The sequence below is a fragment of the Gossypium arboreum genome, chromosome 11, assembly GCF_025698485.1.
Source record: "Gossypium arboreum isolate Shixiya-1 chromosome 11, ASM2569848v2, whole genome shotgun sequence".
NCBI classification, from domain to species: Eukaryota; Viridiplantae; Streptophyta; class Magnoliopsida; order Malvales; family Malvaceae; genus Gossypium; species Gossypium arboreum.
In genome coordinates, this window is record NC_069080.1 from 121,945,497 (window position 1) to 121,962,597 (window position 17,101).

Below are 17,101 nucleotides of genomic sequence, written 5' to 3' on the forward strand. Positions count from 1 at the left end.
CTCTCTCCATCTGCTTTCTACAAAGCTTAGTCTCCATAAAGAAGACTACTTGGGGATTATAGACCTTCAGCGAGTGCTGAAGTCTTCGAGTTGCCCGTGGGCTCCCCAAACCACGGACAGTCCAACTTAGGATTTTCATTGCACCCAGTCGGCTTGCCTCTTGGCAGCTGTCGATGATAAATGATTTAATTCCATCATCCTCCTATTCCTTGGCATTACGTTGTTAGTATCATCTTGTTCAGGTAATTCATCTATTTCCCTTCTAGACCTCTTCTTCCCCTCATCATCTATTAATGTTTCATCCTCCAGATCATGGTCCATCGCAATATGGGCTAGATCTGCCAATGCGAGTCCCATCCGATTTCCTCCACCTAATGCTTCCCCTTCCAAATTAAGACCGGGAACTGGATCCACAGCCTTCCCAAACCTCCTTCCACTTTGCACCTTCTACTATTCATTATCTAAGATCACGTTATTTTCACCCATTACTCCCACATTCCCCTCCCCTTCCTCACGAAGCCAAATGCTATTCATAGCTATAGCTCTTCGGGACTGAGCTCGCAACAATAAATCCCACCCCATATCAGTAACTTCCTCGCCTAGAGCCATCTTTGCTTCACAAAAAGAATCTTTATGGCCCAATCGTCCACAAAAGAAACAGAATAGCGTCAGTCTCTCATATTTAAAATTAACATAGGAACGCCTCCCACAAAACAGAATCTACTTTTTCCTCTTCAATGGACGTCTTACATCAATTTTAACTCTAATTCTCATGAAGTTTCTGTTTTCTTTTCACAAATTTGCTCCATCATATTCCATAAATTCACCTAAAAAATTCCCTAATTGTATCGCCAAATTTTCAAAAATAAGCCAATAGGGATATCATGGATCTGTACCCAGAAAGGTGTCAGAACTAAAGGCACTTGTAATGGATCCTTCCCCCATTGCAGTTTATAAAGAATCAACAAATGATTGTTAAAAGTCCATGGAGATCCTTTGATAACCCTTTCCAAATCCATGATATGAAAAAATTGAAACAAATACCTGTTCTCCCCCAGATCTCGGATTTGGACTCCTCGAACAAGATGCCACAGATTCGCCAAAGTACTCTTCATTGCTAGAAAATGGATTATACCGGCTGTCAAAAAACAGCCCACAATTTGTAAATTCTCCCCCGTTCTATGCAGATCTATTTGTATTTGAATAATTGCATCTTCTTCATCATTAATCGTCAAATGAGCTAATTCATTTTCCATCACTACAGGGGCAGATCTCGGTCTTGGCTTTCTTGTAGATAGGAGACCACTATGCCAGGCGCTTCAATTATCAAAACAAAACAAATGAAAAACAGTAAACAAAAAAAAAAACCTAAAATTCTTGCCAAAGGCAGCAAACCTAAACGTGCTAGGGTAGCAGACACTAGTTTCTTTATTGTATGTTTTTTCAATATAAATTTATGTTGAAAATTTGTGATGAAATTTGTAGTATATATAAATAAGGTGAACATAATGGTTAATATGAGAACATACTAATTCTTTGTTATGAATGTTAATTTTATATTTTAAATCTTTTTGACTATGATATCAACAATATTCACCATATCCAATTATATAGCGACACTTACATTTGAAAATAGGGAAAAAATTTATATATTTATATCAAATTCTTTATTTCCCGAAAGGCAACACCACATGCTACACAGTTGATTTTTTAAGTTTAGAAGTATTTTACTTTTAAAATTACAAGAGACTAAATCTTGAAATTTATAAAAATAAAAGGATTAATTGCATAATTTAACCTAGAATTAGAAATATTAGCAAACAGACAATTTATTTGTTGGGTAGGTTTAGACTGTGCTAAGTGGCTCGCTCTAGCCTGGATTAGATTTGTGCAGAATATTGTGGAAGAATTTTTTTTCCTCCAAATTTTATAAGGGTTAAACTATAAATTTATTATTTTTGAATGACCAAAAATTCAATTTTACTATTAACTAAGTGCAGCCCCCTGGCTCAATAGATATCAAAATTGAAAAAGAAAACAAAAAAAAAAAAATAAAAAAATAAAAATCTGCTATATATATATATCACGTATTTCAATTTGTTTGAACTTTTCTTGAGAAAATAGTCTTCATTATTGAAGCTGACTTTAACCCTTCTCTATCTTCCAAAAGAAAAAAAACACAAATCATGTCCCATTCTCGACCAGACCAGGATCCGCCGAAGCAGAACAAAATATCAAGTTCTTTGTCCCTGTTTTAAGCTTTGGGTCTGATTTCAATGCCTTCAACAATAACCCCACCTTTAAGCTGGTGACCCTTGATTTCCATCAAACTCATTTTCACTTCTTCATCACTTTCGCCATTGAAGAACTCCCCCAGCTCCATCTCCATCCACCCATCTTCCCTTCTACTCATAACCCTATCATCTCCTTTAACAACCCTTGATTTCATCATCTGTTTCCTGTTTGAATAAAACAGGTTCTCCAACCGGTGTTTCTTGTCGTCTTGGCATCGCAGGTAAGCTGTGTTCTTGAATGATTGGTTCCCGATTTCGATCGATGTCTCTGATGGTATTAAATCAAGCCCGTATGCTCGTTCGGTGATTTTAAGCAACAAATAAGCTCCGTATTTTGTGTTTGGAGATAGCTTTTTGCTTTTGATATTGCCATTGATTTCCAACCTGCTGCTACTTATGAGTTCGGCTACGTCTGAGAATCTGAAAATGAAGAAAATTGTTGTATTTTCGGTTTCAGATGATTCAAGTTCGGGTTTTATAATTAAACTACTGACCTTGATTCAGGGATGGATTTCCAAGTCCAAGACATTGGATCATTGCTCGACCTTATAGAAAGCTGCCTTGCTGATAAAATATATGATTTTCTTCCACTTGGTCTATCTAATTTGAAACTCTGCATTTTCATGAAACAGATGATGAGAAAAAAAATCGTTAAATTTATAAGCACCTTTGTTGTTTCAAACAGGGTTTTAATGGAAACTAACCATTTTGCCATCAGCAATCAGAACAGGGTTGCAGAGGAGGTGATAAAGCTGTTTCTTTGAAGCAAACAAAAAAGTTGTATTACAAGCCTTGGACACAATTTCATGGTAATCAGATGGCAAGAACTTGTCCCAAACCAAATCAGAATCCGCCGCCGATCCGAAAACAGTCGAAACCGACGATGATTTACAAGCATCTGAAGGAGACGTGAGGGACAAAATCACTGCAACACAGCTCTCTGGCAAGACGTTCATGCCTGAAACTGAAACTTCCATTTTTATTTTTTTTAATGGTGTTGAAAACTATGAAAGAACAATTATAACCAAAAGAGGAAAAGAACTGTATGATGATCCAATGGAGATTATTGTGGGTCGTTTTCCCAGTGGGCAAATTGCTGCTGGTATATATGCGTAGATTCCAGCGAAATCCGTGAAACAGACGGGTAAATAACGCAAAGCAAGGGGCTGTCTTTATTAAAATTCAGGGATTCTTCCTTTTCGCGTGTGCATTTCATGACTTGAATACATTCAAGTCAACAACGGCAAAAACATAGCTTGCCATTATTTGAGGGAATTAATTTAATAATTCTTTAATAAATCAACTTCCAGAATTTTCAATATTATGATCCTACTTCTAAATTCATCCTTAAACTTTAAATCATTCTAATTATATCTTTAAATTATTAAAATTATATCAATTAAGTCCTTACATTACTAAAATGTGTTAATTTACCTCTCATTGAGGCAGTTTTTATGTTTCTTCTCTTTTTTTTTTTCTTTATTTGGTATGTTTTATTTATTGTTTTGTCAGTTTTGCTTGCCCTTAAAGGATGTGTAGGCGAACACTAATGTTTGGGTTATGTGTGGTTTGTTTTTATTATTAATTCAAGAGGTGCCTTGATATTTTCTCTCAAAAAAGATAATATCAATTAAGCCCTTATATTACTAAAATTTGTTAATTTAACTATTAAATGATGCAATTAAGTTGGCTCATTAAGTAAAAATAATACATTAATATAACAAAAAGTTTAAACTGGTAAATTAGGTACACCTGTTCTGTAAATCCAGATACTAAAAAGGGAAGTGTTTAGGATCCAGATAATAGAGTGTACAACAAATTATATTACTAATTTATAAAGAAAACATGTAGATTCTATTGGTCGTATCCTTTTAACTTTTAAGGATTTTTGGTAATTAAGAAACCTAAGTCTTCACCACTCTAATTTTAATATTAAGGTCAATAAAGTTTGTGAAATTTGATTAGTCTTGGCTTTTGCACTTTAGACTTTTCTCTTTTGGTCAAATCCTGATTTTCATCCCTTTACTGTATTCAAATTTAAAATTAAATTGTTATACATTAAATTGGGATGATTCTGATTTAGTTTTAAATTTGAATATAATAATCCAAGGACCAAAAAAAGAATTTGACCTTTCTAAGTTTCACTTTAACAAGTGTAAACGTGAAAGCTTGGTTGTAAGGAAAGTTCGTATTAATAATATTTTATTGGGTTTTTACATTGCGGACTCCAAATTAATCCATGCAAAACAATGGCTTAGTATTTGGTATTATCGTAGTGTATTTTTTATTCTATAATTAGTCTCAAAAATTTTCATTTGTTTCTTTTTTTAATATTTATTTATTAGTATTTGATTATATCCGTATAGGATATTTGTCAATCTTTTATTCGATTTATGAAGTCTAAAAACTCCACTAGCAATATAACAAATATTTTCCCTTTTATATATTTAGAGCTAAGAGGGCGATGATGAAAATTATAGATTTCAAATTTAAGTATCATAACAGATTTAAATATTTAATTTTATATTAATTATATTAATTAAATAATATTTTTAAAGGAAATTCATTACATAAAATAGAAGCAAAAGACCCAACAAGTCTAATATAAAATAGAAGCAAAAGACCTAACAAGTCTAATTAATCTTACCCATTACACTCGATCCTATAGTTCTTCAGTCTCAATGGAACTTGACAAAGATAGATTAAAACACAAATTATCCAAAAGATAATCAGAAGAACTATCTCAAGCCGAGTTGTTAGCATATCATAAGGCCACCTTAGCAAGCTTGTAAGACACCCTATCAGTTTTCCTACTAATCCAATATTAAAAAATCTACCAACAGAAGCTGTTAACTATACACAATCACAAACAAACACACCAAGCTCAAAATTATCTTCCTAGTGCTCCCTAAGAGACTTTACCATATGAAAGATCCAATTCAATAACAATATTACTCAATTGTCTTGAATTCAACCATGACAAAATCTCTTGAGCAACTATGGCCTCATCTATGTGGGGACATACACACCAGCACTTGAGCCAACATAATAGCCCCAAAACTCACCGTGATTGCCTTGAAGAATAACACTCCAGGTAGTAGCAGCTTCATCAATGAAAATGGCAACACTTACTATTAAAAAATATGGACATCACATATATAATAAGATTAATTACAAAAAGGTTAGTCCAAATTAAAAAAATATATAAGCATCACATAAAAGGCACTTACTTATAGTGCTTAGTTGTATGGACATAGACATTGCACTAAGGGAAGGACAACCTGCACCTCTTATTGCGGCAAACACCCCTAATGTTAAAAGGGATTTTGAGAGGTGGGATCATTCAAACCATATGAGTCTAATGATCATGAGCACAGGATTCTAGAAGTATTCAGAGGCATAGAATATGAATAGATTACTCAGGTAAAGGGTTTCCTTGACGAAATTGAGAAACGTCTTGCCAAAAATGATAAGGTTAAAATGACATAAATTTTGATTCCTTTAATGTCTGTGAAGTATAAGGGTCAAGGAAACGTGAGGGAGTGCATTATGGAGATGTTCCATGTTGCTTCAAAACTTAAGGAACTTAAGATCAAGCTTTTTAAGGAACTGCTTGTTCTTATAGTTTTGGCATCGCTTCCTACACAGTTTAACCAATTTGAAATTAGTTACAACTGTCAAAAGGAGAAATGAACTTTAAATGAGCTCATTTCACATTAGGTGCAAGAGGAAGAAAGGTTGAAACATGATAAGTCTGAAAGTGCTCATTTGGTTAGTCCCTCTAAAGACAACAACTTATGTTCTGAATAGAATACCCACTAAAGCAACTGCAAAAACACCTTATGAGCTTTGGACAGGTCAAAAGCCTAGTATAAAACATTTTCACAATTGGAATGTCTAGTTGAGTAAGACCTTATAAGCCACATGAGAAAAATTTGACTCCAATATAGTGAACAACTACTTTATTGGTTATTCTGAGCGATCTAGGGGATATGGGTTTTATGAATTCAAAATTAGGAATATTTTTGAGACAAGAACTATAATATTTTTTGAAGATATTGAGTTTGGAGGGAGAAATAAGGTTAGAGACATTGCTTTTAAGGAGGAATTGTATTCTAACTCAGTTCCTACTATCACTTTTGACAATGTTCAGGTTCTCATACGTATCATTGATCAAGAAGTGAATTCAGAACCTCAACAAGAAAATGTTGAATGACTCCCTATTCAAGATGAGGTAATTGTTACAGAAGAAAAAACTTAATAAATCAAGAACGAATGTCATTAAGAAGGTGGTCCACCAGAGAAGTGTTATAATGACTTTGGTGGAATATTTTGGTCTTAAGCTGCATCAGATGAATGTTAAGTTAATGGTTTCTTAATGGTAGCATTGATCATACATTTTTACGGTGTATCTAGAAAAATTTGTGTTTGATGATGCAAGGTTAATGATTTGCAAATTAAAGAACTCTATTTATGTGTTTAAGTAAACTTCTCGTAATAGTATTACAAAGTTTACCAAATGATTATCTCATTCGATTTATAGATGAATTTGGTTGATAATTGTATATACCAAAAGTTTAGTAAGATTAAGATTCTATATTTGGTTTTATATGTTAATGACATATTGCTTGTCAATAATAAGTTAAGTCTCGACCAATGCCCCAAGAATGATTTTGAGATTAAGTAAATGCATAAGATTCCCTACGTCTCAAGAGTGGGGAGTCTAATGTATGCTCAAGTATGTATGTGTCTAGATATTGTGTACATTGTTAGGATGTTAGACAGATATTTAAGCAATCCTAGTATGGACTATTAGATAGCAGTCAAGAGGGTTATGAGGTATCTTCAGAGAACAAAAGATTACATGCTCACATATCATAGGTTTGATAAGTTAGAGATCATCATGTATACAAACTCCAATTTTGATGGAATATTGATGCAAAATTTTGTCACTAGGGTGCAAATTGTAACAATAATTGGTATTCTTTTATAACAATAACAATAGGAGCACATCAAAGTTAAAACACATATATTTTAAGTTCCTGGTAGTTAAAGTAAAACTTTAGAGTGGTTAGGTGCCTATAAAGCATATTGGGACAAACTCCATGATTGTGGACCCGCTTACTAAAGGACTACACCCAAGGTTTTATAAGAGTATACTACTCATATATGTGTAATGTCATTCTAGGTTATTCAATTTTAGTGGAAGTTTGTAATTTTAAATGCTTTTATGTTTTCAGTTATTTCAGTTTACAAATATTAAGTTTATTTTTTGCATAAATAAAATTTATTTAGCTTATTCACACTCTGATTTTGGTAAGGTTTGATCTCACTAAGGTTTAAGGAAGACCAATTGGAAATAGACATGTTTGGGTCATATTGCATGTAATTTCCATGCTACACATCCATACTTGATATATGCCATTTGTGTTATATTAATAAAAGTGATCAGGGATAGATTTAGTTACGATATATGCAACGAAAGTTGCCTTGGTTCTATGTTAACATAATTAATGGACGGGATTGTTCGGAATACTATTTGAATATGATAGTAAAGTTTTGAGCTCATAAGGTTATGCAATGACATGTAATTATAGAGTAATTAGTATATATATGTGGTCCAAGGGAGATTGTTAGAAAATATGGACATCACATATATAATAAGAGTAATTACATGTTATTATTTACTATCATAAAAGGTTAGCCCAAATTAAAAGTGATCTAATTTGGTTGAAGTTTATTGGGCTTAAGTTATTAAATAAAATATGTGCCAAATATGTATAGATACTCTAGTAACTAATTTCTAATTAATGATGGACTGATTAGAAATTAGGTTAATGTTCAAAAAGTTATATATTAGGGTTATGGTCCCTAAGTTACACATACATAACTTTTCTAATATCCCATCTTTAGAAAAAAGAGCCATTTTCTCAAAATTACTTGTATGCTAATTTGGAAGATCAAAATCATAATATCAGAAGATTTCAAGAAATCCATGGATTTAGGTATGCTTCTGTATCTAGTTTTGTTTTCAATGATTTAACATGACATATCTTGGTTTACAGTTTTAAGTTTATATCCGATCTTCTTTTACGGTTCTAACATCTACGTCACACTTCAACACCCCCGTCTCTGACTTCCTCCACACAACAACAGTACGCCTCCTAGCTGTAATACCCCTTACTGAGTAAACTCGAGCAACAACTTTGCATTTTACATTGAACACTCATTTATGATTCCAAATACTTATAAATTGGACTTTTATTAATTATTCCAAGGTCTCATTACACTTTTAAAGGTATAATTAAACTATTAATTAAGTTTAATTACTTATAAAATTTGTTTTGAGTCTCTTTTACTCCAATTAAAAGTTTTCAACTGCAGGTCCGTATGGCTTGAGACCAAAGCCTAAATGTCTTGAGAATTTCATAGCACTATAGAAATTTAGCTTAAAAGTTATTTTGTCTCGAGATAAATGAGTGTACGTCTTGAGACAAAAGGGCTTATGTCTCGAGACACGACCTTGATATTATAGCCTTTTAGCTTCGAAGTTTTTGTGTCTTGAGATAAATTTTGTATGTCCCAAGACCTGGGATAGGGGACCAAAAAAATTTATTTTCAAACACCTCTGAACTATACCAAAACCATCCATGATCATTCCAAACAATAATCAAAGCGCATAAACTATGTAATACAACAAATTTATCGTTTAAAACACATTAAACTCAAATATTATAACAACTAGACATTTTTTTCTCTTACTTCATTAATTCACCGATGTACATGTTATACTCTATATCATGAAATTTATTTCATACTCCTTTTCTTCCAAGCCTTGATGATGTGATGAGATGTGTCAAGGTTGTTACTTCAAACATGAACTTCAATTCAATCTTTTCACCTACTTGTTGAAAAATAATGTGTTAAGCTTGTGAAAGCTTAGCAAGTACCTATGAATTCAGATCTTGCCATTTCTTTGATTTTTATTTATCATAAAGTTTTTAATATTAATATTCTTGAATATATTTTAATAATCAATAGGTTATTTCATATTTACAAAATTCATAATACTTTTATTAACTAATTTTATCATTTCACAGAGTAACAAGAACAAAACTTTTATAAAAAATCACTTACCATGACTTTTTGGCCCATGATAAACATGTTTGAACCAAATGGATATGTAACACCCCTTACCAGTCTCCATCATCAGATTAGGGTTATGGAATGCTACCAAACAAAATAGAACATAAACGAGCTATATACATTTTAAATTTTCTTTAAATAAAAATTGGTCATCAAACATGTAATCAAATGCATAATATTGATGCATAATTGGGGTTAAAATTAAACTTACAAAAGTTCTAAAATAATTAGGAACGAAGCAGGGACTAATTTGTAACATTTAAGAAAAATATAGCAAAATTGAAAAATAGAGAGTCACACGGTCGTGTAGCTAGGTCGTTCGTGTGGTGCAAGGCCACATGCCTGTTCCTTCAATCCATACAACAAACTGATGTTGTGTGATAAAGGGTCACACGATTGTGTAACAAACTATGACTGTGTAAGCAAATTGTTACCTAAAATATACAGACCACATGACCATTCCATCAACCCGTGTATGGTACACGGTTGTGTGTCAGGTTGTATTACAGCCCGTATGCACCTAAATGTCACTTTTTCAACAAGTTACCTAAACCAATTTTCTTAGATCACAAGAAATACCATTTCCATCCATTTTACCAATTCAAAACACACCAAAACATGCCAAAATATACCAAATAACATTCAACCTAAGTGCCTAACCAATATGCCTTTATTGGAACCATTAAAACCATTTCACATTTACTAAGTCACATATCATGTACCTATCAATTAGACCAAAAAATCTTATCACATCCAAAACCAAACTCACAAAACATGATTCAAACCATTCATACATACATGAATGTACTTAAACCAAAATGCTAATTAAGTAGCACCTTAACAACATTTACATAACCAAGCCATAACACAACATGGATATATACATTTAGGCTTTAAACCTTTTAGTACATGCCACTTATACCCTAAACCAAAATGATCAAAATTTCTATTGAGTCATTGAACGGATAGAGTGAGATCCGACTTGATTTTGAATCGACCAGACTTTTGATAATCTACAAATAAAACATATACAACGGATGTAAGCAAATCGTTACTCAGTAAGTTCGAATTAAACTTAGACTTTAACTTATTATAAAGGATGCGACTTAAACATTTCACAACTAAGTTCATAATCAAGGTCATGAGTTCATTAATTGCCTATACATATCACAAGTCTCACAAGGATAGTGAGTTCACATATGTGAAACATGTAACCTTATCACGTCATAAAACATATACACGTAAACACATTTAATACACAATTCAACGATCACATATTAGTTTAACATTTCACATTATCATTTCAAGTATCCATATCAAATTTCCCTTTCATATATCTATTTCCATATAATCATTTCGTATAATCAATACATATAATCATTTCCATTCATTCATTTCTCACCCGATGAACCATAATGAAATAGCATTGGATACACGGGAACAATGCTCATACAACCTGTGATCGTAAATGCTCACACGAGCTGTGGATCAGGATGTTAGACTACACGATGCTGCTCACACAATCTGTGAAAAATCTACAACAAATGCATGATCTTAGCCATCAGTAGGACATCTAAGACCAACACCTGAAACAATAATAACCCTAATGACATGTCATTTGTATCTTAAGAATTCATAAGTTTCATATAGGCCATGATTCAAATCCATTTCGTTTAATTATTCAAGCATTACCTAATCACATGAATTCAACTTTACAGTTGTTCATTTTCATACATAACCTTCAACTATAGTATCATTACAACCTAATCCATTTTATCAATAAATGTTTACTAACTAATGAAATCAAATTACAAACATATACAGATAATATTTAATTCATAAGAACAATACTAATCAATTTAATCACCAACAAACTTACTTAATAAAAAATGACAACGGACGCGACAACGATATTTACTCCGTTAACTTTTTTTTTCCACGATTATTGTTTGGTTGATTCATTTCTTGATCAAAATAATAATTTTAATTCAATTAATCATACTTAAACAATTAAAATTATGCATATAATTCCTTTTATTATCATTTTAAAATTTTACCTCAGAATTTCACCTTTTATGCAATTTAGTCCCTAAACCTAAAACTTTCAAATTGAACACAATTAATCCTAAACCATGCTAGACGAATTTTCTATAGTCCCTATACAACTCATATTTATCAAATTTTCCCAAGAATTTCATGCAACTTTACTATTTTAACAACTTAGTCCTTAAACTTAAAAAAAAACTAAAGCCACTTTACAAAATGGTTTTATTTAACTATCAAGCTTATAAACCTATCATCAAACTTCAAAAATATTACAAATTCATTAATGGCATAACTCAAAACATTTAATAGTTTTAGGTTAGCTAGATTAAGCTACAACAATATCAAAAACATAAAAATTATTAAAAACGAATTAAAAATTCATACCATGTGATAACTCTTAAAAAGAGTTATAATTCATGCCTTTAGACTGAGTCAATTGTTTGTACTTAAGTGAACTTAGTTGCATTTAGTTGCATTTTAGGTATTATTTTAGCATTTTTAGAGCATTGCATACGAAGCTTGGATGGTGCTTAAATATTATTATTTGTTACTTTTAATTGCATATGGAACGGTTGTTTTTGGTGGTTTGGTAAGTACATGATGCAGGATGCAGGATGCAGAGAAAAAAATAAAGGAATGAAGGTTTGTTGTGACAAAAGGTTGGACATTTTGTCAGCACAAATGCCGTGGCAATTCCAAGAAGACCAAATCAACGCTCAACGCATATCGATTTTAGCCCAACTGTACTTGTACCAGAAAAATCTGTCTAAAAAAAAGGAGAAGATAATCCTGGGATGTTGGTTTTTATCCTAGAAAAAAATAATTAAAAAAAAAAGAGAAGATAAACATGGGTTGTTGGATTTACCTTAGGGAAAAAGCTATAAAAAGCCAAAGGAGGAAACCCTAAACAACAAACAAGAGGGAGAGATCCTTAGGCAAGAATAGAGGGTAGCGGCTTAGTAGTGACAGGAAGAGGAAGACGAAGGCAGTCCCTCTCAGCCATTGCAGGACATTGTGCTGCTGGAGTGTGAATTAGATAGGCGAAAGCTGTCTTCTCAAAATCTTAAACATTTCTTACTTTTTTCTTCCGTGAATTGAATGATGAAAATGGTGTTGGATGTTATTTTGGTTTTGAAATTTATGTGTCAACCCATGAGCTAAATCTCATCGGGTTGGGATTATATGATGAAACTTTTATTTTCTTTAATGGTTGAAGCATAGATTCGAATCAATTTACTGTTTCATTCAATTGTTTTATTTTTAATTGTATGCGTGTAATCCTTAGACATAGATGACTGTTCAGTATGCCCATAAATTAAATCTAACTCTGAAAAGGTTGGATTAGTTGGATCGAAATTGAATGATATGAGCAAGTACTCGACTGATACTTGTAGTAGACTCTAGACATAGTGCAACATTCATACTGAAGGAAAAAAATGTAGGGTACCACATTAATGCCTATAGACACGGGTAAGGTAACTTAAGGTTTTTGCTCTCAAAAGGAGCAAGCGTTTTAGAACTCTTCTGAGCAGTAAACTGAGTATGATTTTGCCGAGACATTATTAACAGTAAGGGTAGATTCTTAGTAATCTCGACCTTCTAAATCAACATCATATATCCTTTATTCTTTACCGCCGTATCTTTACCATGTCATTCTTAGTTATTTACTTGGTCGTTTACATAATATTCTCATAGTAATTCTCATAATTGACATTACATTTCTACTATCGTTTTGCCATAGCATTTCCAAGTATTCATTAATTCCACATATTGCACACATCATTATTCCTTTTAACTGCCACCACATACTTACCATGTAACATCCTGATTTTCGGATTTATTCGCGGTTTTCAATATTTTGTAAAGATTTTAAAATTTTGTATTTGGATGTGAAATTAATATTTTGAGTAGGTAAATGGGCTTATAGAAGGCCCATGTGTTGGCCAAAACCCGGTTGAATTTTTGAATTTTTGGACTTAGGAGTTAGGGGTTCTGGCTAGATGGCCCTTGTATAGAGATATGGGCAAATTGCATCACAAAAAGAGCCTTAGTAAAGTGGCAAGGGTGACGCCACTAAGCTCCTAAAAAGGTGGCGTGTGGAGCATTGGGGAAAGCATGGGATCGATTTCCTGTGTTGACAAATAGATGCATTTATTTTTAAGTGCTGGAGGGGTAAGTGTTGGAGTCCAGGTGGATTCTGCTAGAGGAGAGTTTGAATCAGTTTAAACGCTTGGATTAAGGAGTGATAAGGGGAGAGATTTAAGGGATTGGGAGAGAGGCTAGGAGTTGGCCGAATTTTGGGAATTGAAGAGGGAAAAATCGGCAGAAGGTTAGGAGGTTAGTATTTCGGCACCTAGGGTATTGAGTGGTGCCGTTCTTTTCTGCTCAGACATCACAAGGTTTTTCTTTCCTCTCTTCTTCCTCTCTAGCCGAAACTACCACTTCCCCTATTCTTTTTTTTTTTTTTTTTTCTTCAAAACCATTCATCAATTCTGCTGTTCATCGATACTTTTGCCGAATCCATAAAAGCCGAAATCTTGAACACACATTACTGGTACCGATTTTTTCAAAGCCAAACCCTTTAACATGGTGTTTCCATTAATCAACATTTATTCTTTCTAAACTCTAGAGACCTGTCGGCAATTCTACATCCAGGTTATAGTTTCATATTGTCATCTCCTTCTACACCAAAAGCCGAAATACCATAGCTTTAGGGGCTATAGCCGAAATTTCTTCAACTCCTGGATTCGGGTTTTACCGTTGTTTTAAGGATAAATCTGTACTGGATTGAGTGGAAATCAAGAAAGAACAAGAGGTAAGTGCTTATTATCTCAGATCTGGTCCTATTTTTACAAGTTAGGAAAAGCCGAAGTCCCTAAACTACAGGGAGGCTGTCAATTTGGGCCTTTGGCTCTCTATGGTCTTTAACCAATGTTTTCTGTCAATGATTAGTGTTTACTTAAGCATTGGAGAAGGCGTGGTTCCTTGGGGCAATCAGATTCGGAGCTAGCTATCGGTTTTTGCAGAAAGGTAAGGTTTTAAAGGTTTTTAAGGACATGGCTCGGTCTTGGATGAGTAAGTTTTGGGGTTTAGTGATTATGGTTTGTAAATAAGAACTATGCTAATCAATTGTAGGACATCGAAAGAGATCTCAGTAGCAGTCGTCGCGAATCAGGTGTGTACTGAACACCCTTTCTTAGTTCAATTCGGCAAAAGTCGAAATACCGAAATTCCGGCATTTCATGGGCTTGTGAGTATGCGAATGCTCTCAAGACGTAGAGTAATTGTTAGATCTAGCACCGCAAGGTGGTAAGTAAGTTTGTGTGACGTCTTAACGTACTTCGAAAAAAGAGGGCCTCGATGGGCCAAAACTGGGCCCAATGGGCTTACGGACCAATATGGGTAAGGGATGGGCAAATTAGCCTTTTAGTTAGATGGTGGAACCAAACTGCATAAAACTGTTGAAAATTACTGAAGTAGCTTGTGTAGTTGGTAAGTTACGAAAATTACCCCTAAAGAGTAAAATTACCGATATACCCCTAGGGTTTAAATTGGCCAAACTGCATGATTGATTAATACTGTATTTTACATGATATGCTTTTATTAATATCTGTTGCATGGGATTGGAGTATTGATGGAGGAAGTATTGAAAGTGGTTCATCCACGTACTGGAAGCTTTGCCTTAACTTATCGATATTTGAGCTGTTCTGTCGCAATCGTGGAGTGTAAATTTGGGTGGGTTGAGATATTCCCACATGGAGTGCGTGGTGGTACGGTGCAGTGTAGCGGTTGGTGGGTTGAGTAGTCTCCCCAGATGGGTTTGCATGCATTACTACTATTGTTACCTATGTTACTGAACTGGGCCTATGGGCCACACTGTTATGTAAAGAGGGGCTAAGGCCTTACTATCAGATTCGAAAAGGGCTTCGGTCCATCGTATCGTTATCTGAATAGGGCTTAGCCCAGTGGGCTCGAGCTGATTTGGGCTTTGGATGGGTTTCTGTATGCACTGAGTTTCCCAAACTCACCCCTTCCTCTTCCATCCTTGCAGGTGAGCCCTAGTGGTGGACTTGGAGCTGGGCGGGATTCAGAGTGGCCATGAAGATTGATTGCCAGATTTAATAAGTTTAGCATTTAATTTGGTTTATTTTTATTATGCTTAAAGTTGTAATAAGGCCGCTCTTTTTAATTAATTTTATTTTGGGGATTATTAAACTGGTTAGCACTAGGGTTCGTTTTATAAAAACTACTTGTTTTTAAAAGATCACGATGACACGCAAAGTTTCCGCAAAGTAAATGTTTTTCCAAGAAAATAAATATTTTAAGCAGACTTAAACTTGTTTTAATGTTCGTAGGCACGTAACCTGCTTAAAGTGTGGCAATGGATGTGTACATGTCTAGGATTGGATTCGGGAAGAGCTTGGTACTTAAGCGGTCCTATAAGACTCACCTCCTCTTTTCTGGCTTCCTACCTGGTGCACAGCTTCCATTCACTTTAACTTAAAACAAGAACAGATTTTTGCTAAACTCTAAACAAAGAATTTAGATAAACACATGTTTTTTGAAACATCTCCATGTGACATACTAAATTCAGCCGTAACGTCTGGGCCGGGTTTGGGGTGTTACATACCATAGTTTTACAATAGCATTAATCACATTTTATTATAATAACTTGACCACTTTTCTGCCTCAATCCGATCCTCGTGGAACGATAGTCACCGATCACTTTATTACTTGATTCGACGTGTATACTTGCACAATTCACATATCATTTCACACGCGACACCATGCAATTGAATTTAGCTTTGCTGAACTTTATAAAGTCAACAATGGTGTTTTTCACTCACAAATTCGGTGGTAGTGATGAATGAAGATGACAACATGCTTTTTGTTTTGTTTTATTTTATTTATTTGTTAATTTACTATTTTAACCTTTAAAGTCAACTAAAACTTCATAATTAAAACTTTTTAACCATCCACCATAATATAAATAGGTGTAATTACCATATAAAGCCCTTAATTTATGATTTTATATCTATTTAATACAAATAAACCTATAGTGATTAACTTTTGTAACTTTTACGATTTAGTCCTTTTTACCTAAATAACCAACCAAATATCAAAATTTCTAATCCAAACTTTAATATGCCATTATAATAGACTCATAAATATTAAATAAATAATATTTATTAACTCGCTAGTCAGAATTGTAGTCCCAAAACTACCGATTCTAACACCACTGAAAAACGGGTTGTTATATGATATATGGAACATACCATGATACACAAAGCACAATAATGCTGGAAACATGGGCACCGAAGTACATAACAGAATAGGAGGCACTGTAGTGCGATATTACAAATAACATGGTTGTGCTTAGATTCCTTTGGTATGCCAACTAGATCTATGAAGTTCAAAGCTAGTCTACATGGGCACTTGAATATCAATCAATTTACAATAATTAATCATGAATACTTTATTCCACGATTTTCATTATTTTATTACACTTTCACATTTCTTTCATTCTAATTTACTATTTAATATTACATGAAGATATAATTTCAAACATTAAATTTTTCAAGAGCATTTTCTTTACACTTCCACTTCATGAATAA

General features: G+C 33.5%; 1 protein-coding gene across 1 annotated transcript; it reads right to left on the reverse strand.

Annotated features, from left to right (window-relative positions):
* Window positions 1-2,052: 2,052 nt before the first annotated feature.
* LOC108472693 (F-box protein PP2-B13-like) lies at window positions 2,053-3,537 on the reverse strand. Its single transcript, XM_017774242.2, has 3 exons — window positions 2,999-3,537; window positions 2,789-2,907; window positions 2,053-2,714 (listed from the first exon to the last, which is right to left on the reverse strand). The coding sequence occupies exons 1-3, from the start codon at window positions 3,269-3,271 to the stop codon at window positions 2,255-2,257; spliced, it is 852 nt and encodes a 283-aa protein (XP_017629731.1). The 5' UTR covers window positions 3,272-3,537; the 3' UTR covers window positions 2,053-2,254.
* Between the last annotated feature and the right edge of the window lie 13,564 nt (window positions 3,538-17,101).

Bases quoted from the DNA above. Each gene is read 5' to 3' on its own strand.
- LOC108472693 (XM_017774242.2), bottom strand. From the start codon at position 3,271: ATGGAAGTTTCAGTTTCAGGCATGAACGTCTTGCCAGAGAGCTGTGTT. The intron at 2,908-2,998 runs GTTAGTTTCCAT...ATGAAAATGCAG, and splicing joins TGATTGCTGATGGCAAAATG to AGTTTCAAATTAGATAGACC. The intron at 2,715-2,788 runs GTCAGTAGTTTA...CTTCATTTTCAG, and splicing joins AAATCCATCCCTGAATCAAG to ATTCTCAGACGTAGCCGAAC.